Genomic DNA, 8,536 nt, shown 5'->3' with positions numbered 1-8,536 from the left:
TGTACCTAGTCTTAGTTTATATATGACTCTAATGCTAGATTATGCAGTTGACTTTGAAAGCCTTGAAAGCAACCAAGGATCAGCGACATATGGCTCTCATGGCTCACATCCAAAATACAAATATAAATCTTCCCAAGTCCCTAGCTGGGCTGCAGTCTGCTCCAACTGCACCGACAAATGATATCATGATGGGAACTGATTTTTTAAAAAAAAGGCAGGTATTTCATTAGCCTAATACTTTACAATTTAGCAGTGATACATTAATACTTTCCTACATATTGTATCTGTCTAATGGACAAATATTGTGGTTCTCATCTGTGGGTTGACCCTCAGGCAATGAGATATACAATGATACAGGCAGCCCAAAGTAAGAAGAGATTTGCACCATGGAAAGATGAACCTGTTCGAAATGCAACAAACACAAACGGAGGTATTAGAAACAGAAGGCACATTAATCATGCAATACAAAAACATAGAACATTTGTTTCACAATTCCTGTACTTTGTGATGAATTCTTCAGCACAGAAGGTGGTCGAAATAACTGCACAGAGGCCAGTATCCCATCACCCTTTATTTACTTGTGGCTGTCAGCTCAGAATCAGTCTTTTGAACAGAGGAGATTCTAAATCTCCTGGTTATATTGGTTAGCCACAGCTTTTCTGATTGGCCGAGGCTAACAAGCCCAAACAAGGATCTCGTAGTCAACAAGATCCAGCTGGTTCCAATCACTACAGTGGTCAGTCAGCCCACTGGAAAGAGGAAGAGCTATTCAATTAGTCTCATACCATTGCTTTTCCCTCCATTTAAACATATATCCAATTCCTTTTGAAAGTTATCGTTGAATCTGCCTCCTTTGCCCTTGCAAACAGTGCATCTAGATTGTAGAAACACATCTTATCAAATCTTTTAACTGAAGGTTCCAACTTGCATTAATAAAACATCTTAAGCCACTGCACAAGAACATATTGACAAACAAGCATTGATGTCAAGTCAAAAAAAAGTAACATTGGGACAATGTTCCCTATAATCTGTGCATCCCAATGATCTGCGCACAGCGATTGGCATCCAGTTCTGGAAGTCACTGCCACACACTGACCTCAGAAAGAAAATTAGAGAGATCACTGCTCATCAAAAGCTTGGTCAATTAGGTAGGTTTCAGGGAGCATTTAAAATAAGAACAGAGAAAGGCAGAAAGATTTAGTGTGAGAATTCCAGACTTTGCAGCTCTGGAAGTCGAAGGTATGGCCACCAATAGCGAGCAATGGAAACCAGGCCCGTACAAAAGGCCAAAATTGGAACAGTACAAAGATCTCAAAAGGGCTGTAGGGATGGAGAAGATTACAGAGATACGGAGAGGGAAGGAGGGATTATACATAAGAGACACACATTTAAAGTTGAAGCTTTGTCAAACCAGGAGCTAATGTAAGTCAGTGAGCACAGGAGTGATGAGCGAATGGGACTGGGAGCAAATGGTGCGGCCTGCAGTTTAGACAATTAGGTTCAATCATTAGTTTGTTAAAGACATGGATTTATAGTCAGATATGTACTCACAGGTATCAGATGCATGCACACAACCTGTTTTCAAGGTAGCATAGAAATACCCAGCAGGGTAATGAAACGCTGCAAACTAATGAACCAGCTCGGTGAGCGAACCAACCACAGCATCCACAACCCGAGCCACAAATCTACTCAAGAACCTTATAGCACAGAAATAGTTATGAACTCACTATTGAGGACTGGAGAAGCAGACAGCAGCATCTGAATTAAATGATTTGAATTAGCTCCATCCACTGCTACCTGCAGGCTGGAAAGCTGTTCTATGCTCAGGACGGCCTTCTGAGACTCAGTGACAATAGCTGCATTCTCAGGTCCGAGGTTTGCTAGCTGTTTTGGGGAGAGCTCCTATTAAAAAAAAAATACACACACATAAATTACCCACCAATGATCATGAATCCACCATTTTAAGCAAAATTTAACTGTGGATTTCAGCTCCAAGACAGAACATGGTAGTCAAATCACACTCGGATAATTGAACATATCTTCCAGGCTGACACTCCCAGTGCAGAATTGACAGTATGCGGGGCTGTGCCATTTTGCAGATAGATTGCTAAAACTGAGGCTTGCAGTGCCCCTCCCAGGTGGGCACTAAGATCCCACAGTAATATTTCACCACATGCCACATTTGACCAAGTCTTGATCTGAAGTGCATCTTTTTTAATCCAGATAAGGATTAAGTGACTCGGTGGATAAATACTCACTATGTGACATAGTAGGCTGCTGACGTCCACAGCTCCCAGGAATGACTTTGCTGAGTTTGATATTCCCACTGTGTTCAAATTGCTCAATATCTGGACTTGCCGCAGAGGGGATGCTGCCAGTAATGAGTGTGTCCCTCAGCACCACTCTCCTGAAGTAGGCCCTCAACACACAACCTTCTGAAAGTGTTACCCACTGAGTCCTAAGTGGCATTTTGTAGTGACAACTTGGGTACCATTATTACTCAACTTAATATTTCCCAGTTCCTACTAAACATCGACCAACTTTACAGATTCCCACTTCTCCACGTTGTTCCTTCTGCCTCTGGCAAGACGTTCTAATGAGTCGGTGAAATGTCATTAACTTCTCCCCTCAATGAGACTTTTTATGACTTTTACCTTCTGATAGGGTCAGTGGTCCACATGTGGCTTTCTTATAAAGCTAAGACAGGAACATTAGTATAGTCATTAATTTCTCTGCCTGTCATGTGGGTGACGGACAGTCAACTCCCCGCTGGGGACTAGTTGATCTCTGTGATGTGCTGTGCACAAGAAAGCATATGCATTAGGGATGCTTAGTGGTAGTGTAAATACCTCTGGACCAGGAGGCCTGGGTTCAAATCCCACCTGGGTCTGTTACTACTCACTTTAAATACTTCACTGGGTAGAGCAGCTATTGACGCTGGCTGAAAGTAGGGCATCAGCTCTTCATTCAGGACTTTTATCTCTTCTTTGCTGATTCCAGCTGTGGAGAGAAGCATAAATAAATAGTGAGCTACCTAAACTCTAAGGAAGACTGATTCGGCCCCTTTGATTAAAGCCATTGCTGGAAGACAGCAGATTATTTCAAGAGTGATCTTTATCTGTGTATCCATTGTAAATTTTCCACTTTACAGGCTCATTTCAAGCACAAAAGTTAAAGATTTAATCAAATTATTCATGCCCCAGTTTGCCCATCTGACAGATACAGGTTAACAGAAAACGCTGGTAACAGTGGAAAATTATGTATTACAAATAAATCAGTTTTACCCACAGGAAAACAAAATATGAATGATCAACTTAGAACTCTATTAACTCCATCCCCTTTCTAATCTTCTACACACAGACACACACGCAGACAGACAGACAGACAAACAAACAGATTTTATGGAGGGTATTAGGGAAGCACAGATTTAATAGCACCAGTGCACAGGATTTGATGAGGAGTCATTTTTGATTCTTCCATGTCCTTCTGAGTCTCCTTATTTCCAGATCCTTTGACTTTTTTGGTCAAGAAATAGGGTGGTTGATATATTAAATACTCAGTCTTTTGGTCACTAGTTAGAGGCAACATTTTATAACAAGTGGTGAGAGAGATTAATTATCATTCATTAACTATCATTCTTGGTTACTGAGAGAGAGAAAGAGAGAGAGCTGCAGTGTCTTGCAACCTGACGACCTTCTGTCTTTAATAAAAACCGAAAGAACTGCGGATGCTGTAAATCAGAGTCACCAGACCCGAAACGTTAACTCTGATTTTGTCTTCACAGATGCTGCTGGATCTGCTGAGCTTTTCCAGCAACTTCTGTTTCTGACCTTCTGGCTCTGTTGTTCACACACACACATTGTCCACCTGCCCAGGGACGAAACAGTTGTTGTCATGTTGCTGATTCCTGGCTTCGACAACTATTCCTGATTGCAGAAACCAAGCAACAGTCTGTTAATTAGTAAACTTGCTCTCCAGGCACACCCATGGTACTGTGGCATCTTAGATAACATCTCCAACTGCTTGAACAAAATAACAGGGTAAACACAACTCACAATTAATTCCAGTAACTTGTTTTTTTTTAAGACGTGCAGCAACTCCTTGCACTGTCCTTGGTTTAAAGCAGTCCTTTCTTAATTTTGATCCACAATCAAAAAACAAAGAAAAAAAAACAATATGGACTTAACAAGAGTGCAATTTTGTAGGCTTCTCTTTGGATTTAAGGCTTTCCTTTTCCTGCTCTGGGGACTGCATCTCAAGTGGTTGTATTTATGCGCTGGTTATTAGCAAGATATGGGCGATTTCATGTCAACCTGGTTAAATGTCAATGCTTGAGGACCCAGTCTCTGAATATGACCTCCCTTAGAGAGCTGGCTCATAGCAACAGAACTCCCATTATACCAACGGTGTGCATTGAGATAGAAATGAGATATTAATAATGGACAGTCAGTTGTAATGATGTTGTTAGATTAATTTAACCTAACCCACTCATTGCGAACTATTATTTTGTGTAATCCTGTATGTATAGCTCAGCTGATCTTAACTCTCCCTTGAACGGAATGTTGAACAGTACTGGGCAGAATATAAAACCAGTGCTTCACCTTCTCCAATCCCAGGGATTTCTATAAACACAAAAGCAAAATACTGGAAATCTGAAATGAAAAGAAAAAGTGCTGGAACTACTCAACATATCAGGCAACATCTGCTATGATGCACTTTGTGGTCTTCTAGGTTGGCCCACATAATACCAAGAACAGTGGGTTCTTGTTGAATCAGATGTCTTGGCATTTAATAACAATGCCAACTATTTACATTACTATTAGCATCATAAACTTACACAGTCTGGGTTCTCAATTTCCTGATGTTACTGCACACTAAGTACAAATAACTGACTGACTGAACACACTTAACTGACGGCTGAAGGATCAGGAGATACTTTTGTACCAGAATGTCATATCTGTGATGCTGCGCAACTATCTTAAAGTACAGGTGTATCTGGTCTGGAATTTGTGCCATAATATAACAGGTTTCAGCTGGGTGACCTTCATCAGACGGGTTTCTACCAGTGGGTTACATTAATTTTGGGAAGAAATAATTTTAAAGGACTAGCTTAAATGAACATTATTGTAGAATAAACTTAATTATACTCTTTCATTTGTATTACGTTCTGCTGTTGAATTGAAAATTGAATGTGTCAAATGATATAAGGCCAGGCCTTCACATGTTTACACAGATTTGCTTTATCATCTTAAATGGGGCTGAGATCTTGCTGTTTCAGGGACAAGGACAGGGCATTAGATTGTTGCCTCAATCATTAATTTTTCAAAAATTCACTTTTCTTACAGTGACCTTGCTTGAATGAATAAATCATCATCATCACTCGTTGCTGATCAATGCTGTAACATTTCATGTAACTTGTATCAGTAATTCTGATAAATTGCAGGCTCGGGTTTCACACCAGGAAAGTCATGATCACTCAATGGCTTCACATGTATCCTTCAAAGATACCGGTCTGTTCTGATGGTAACTTAATCCCATGTGTGTTTGATTCAATCCATTAAGATAACTAGGATGGAAATACACATGGTCTTGCCAATAACACCAACACCAAAGATCACATTCCAAACTCTCCCACACTCAGAACTGAGACCTGTAAGCCTTTTCTGCCTTTTCACTCACTCAATCATAGTTCTCTCCAAAGCTTTTCCAACAGCCACTCATTTTCTCATTCACAGGCACTTGCCTCAACATCCACAATCTCCCTGCCCCTAACTACAGGGCCCCTGGCCAAGATCAATTTACAGCATGGACTGAAGATTAAACCCAAAAGATTCCTGTTCTGTATAACTCAATAATGACACTACAGATTTTCATCTCTCTGTTCCTCAGCTTTGATCTTCTCCCAATTCATCATTTTAGTTGTCTCAGTTTTAGTATTTTGTAAATGTTTTTAATTTTTCTTCATTATTTTGCACAACTTCATTTTGTGCTTTTAAACATTATTAAATTCCATCCAATCAACACTACTGATTTCTCTATCCCTGGCTGTTGAGTTTCATCTCAGAAGAGATGAAGCCATCAGGAGATTTAGTGAGAGGGACTGAATGAGTCACAGAGAAAACTGGAGGAGGGAAATGAGCATTTATGGGATTCAGGACCTTTTGTTATCCTTGATCTCTTAAATTCTTAAGCCCTGTTGCTATTTATCTTTTTATCCCCGGGCTCTTCTTCCACCAACTTTTCCCACTGTCTCACACGGTCTCACTAAGCTAACCTGCTACTGTTCCAATCTCCTTCAGAATGAAGTTGTACCAGTCAGTAACATTTCCAAAACCATATCTCGCTTTCTTCAGAAGTTCCTGGAGGATCTCCACTTTGCAGACAATCTCACCGATCCTTGCAGCTGCAGCACTGTGGGGAACACAACAGTCAAATGTAATTAACCAGCCAGAGTTTTAATGTTAACAGTCAGAGTGCACCAGGGCAGCAACTCTGAAACTACATGTTAAAATCCTACCATGGCACGCAGCAAAACTGAACTCGGTAATCTGTGGGCAAGTACCAGAGTATGACAACAAAAGGTACCATTTAACCAGTGTCCTGTCATGGATGGATATCATTCACCCTCCATTGTCTGTCTCTCTATTGAGGTTATATTTATATCCAGATATCCCCAGAGATGGAAAAGCTGATGTCAACCATTACACTTGATGTCTTCTGCAACCAGTGAACAGCAGAGGGGCTGGATTATACCATTGATGCTAATTTTTATGCTTCTCTTAAATTTATTAACATTTACTGTTTACTGTTGGTGCCTTGGCACTTGTTAACTTTTAGTGATGACAGCATGATAGCTATCGGCGACATTCTCTTTAAGATAAAGAGGTGTGGAGGAACCTAGAAACTCCCAGGCAAGCTGCACACAAATTGCTTCCATTACATTACTTTGTGTGTGACCTTGCAAAGGAAAACACAAAGGGCTTTCACACTTAAATACATCACCTACATATTAAAAAAAGGAGTATTTTAGTGATCAATTTACAAATCAAAATCAACATGCAGGGGCCAGAGTTTCACTCGATACAAGTTTATTTCTCTTCCCCTCTGTAATCAGCCAGTTACATACAGTCATACAGACATACGGCACAGAAACAGATCCTTCGGTCCAACTCATCCATACCGACCAAACTTCCCAAACTAAGCTAGTCCCACTTGCTTGTGTTTGGCCCACATCCCTCTAATCCTTTCCTATTCATGTGCATGTCCAAATGTCTTTTAAAGGTTGTAACTATACCCACATCCACCACTTCCTCTCGCAGTTCATGTCAAACATGAACCATCCTCTGCGTGGAAAAAAGTTGCCCCTCAGGTCCCTTTTAAATATTTCTCCTCTCACCTTAAAAATAAGCCCTCCAGATTTGAACTCACCTACCCTGTTGGAAAAGACCTTTGCTATTCACCTTATCTATTGTCCTACATAGTAATGCAGCACAGACTGGTCCAACCAGTCCATGCTTAACATAATCCCATCATGATTTTATAAACCTCTATAAGGTCACACCTCAATCTCCTACTCTCAATCTCCCTGATTTTCAACCTTGTCAGCAGGATCAGGTCAGATCTCATCAAAGGGTATTCAAGTCTGGGTATGATCTGATTTTTAAAAAGCGGGAAATGGCAGCTTCTTACTTCTTTAGAAAATTATAACAATGATCATGTTAGACCAGAGAGTCTTCACTTAGACAATACACTCTTCCAAAACTGGTGGAACAGCAAATGGAAAGAATATTGCATTAAAAGCCTTACTGGTCCCAAAGAATGACAGTGTAGTGTCTTTGGGAGTATGGAGTAGGCTCCAAGAAAGGCAAACTACAAGAGAACCAAACAAAGACATTTTTAACAAGGTGCAGGCCAGGGAATAAAGCACAGCACCTTTTGCTTGAAATAAGGAGAAACAGTGAAGAAGTTCTAAATGGCTACAACGAAACTTAATCCCCTTTCTCTCTAACATTGACTTGTGAAGATCTCAAGATATTATGGGGAATAGAGAGGATTGATAGAGGGAAATTATTTCCACAGGGCAGGAAGTCTAAAACTAAGGGATATAGTCTAAAAAATTAGAGCTGGACCTTTCAGGATTGTAAATAGGGAATACTTCTACAGTCAAAAGGATGGCAGAAAAAGTTTCATTCTTCTATCAAAGGGCAATCAGTGCCAGATCAATTGTTAATTTTAAATCTGAGATGGATAGATTTTTGTTAAAAAAAGATATTGAGGCATATGGGGCAAAGGTGGAGTTAGGGGTCAGATCAGCCAAGATATCACTGAATAGTGGAACAGGCTTAAGGGATTGAGCAACCTTGTCTAGCCTTTCTAAGCGACTGTACATGCTTCATTGCATTCACTGTCAACCTGAGGGGAAGAGAACCTGCCTCCATACCCATTCTGACCAACATGGAGCTCCTAGTCCTCATTGTTTGGGTGAATAGGCAGAATACAAGGTTGATAAATAAAAATTTAAATTCAAGAAAACCCT

General features: G+C 40.3%; 1 protein-coding gene across 1 annotated transcript in view; it reads right to left on the bottom strand.

Moving 5' to 3' along the window:
* Positions 1–329: 329 nt before the first annotated feature.
* The window catches only part of LOC109913498 (otoancorin), a 45,745-nt gene continuing 37,538 nt past the window's right edge, over positions 330–8,536 (bottom strand). The window contains exons 25-28 of the mRNA XM_048609816.1: positions 6,275–6,411; positions 2,903–3,000; positions 1,728–1,902; positions 330–400 (exon numbers count right to left, since the gene is read on the bottom strand). Coding sequence (XP_048465773.1) covers positions 330–400; positions 1,728–1,902; positions 2,903–3,000; positions 6,275–6,411 — 481 coding nt within the window. The remainder of the gene's footprint in view (positions 401–1,727; positions 1,903–2,902; positions 3,001–6,274; positions 6,412–8,536) is intronic.

The sequence above is a fragment of the Rhincodon typus genome, chromosome 21, assembly GCF_021869965.1.
Source record: "Rhincodon typus isolate 14 chromosome 21, sRhiTyp1.1, whole genome shotgun sequence".
Lineage (NCBI taxonomy): Eukaryota > Metazoa > Chordata > Chondrichthyes > Orectolobiformes > Rhincodontidae > Rhincodon > Rhincodon typus.
The sequence above is the reverse complement of the archived record's forward strand: the minus strand, read 5'-3'. Positions and strand labels throughout refer to the sequence as shown.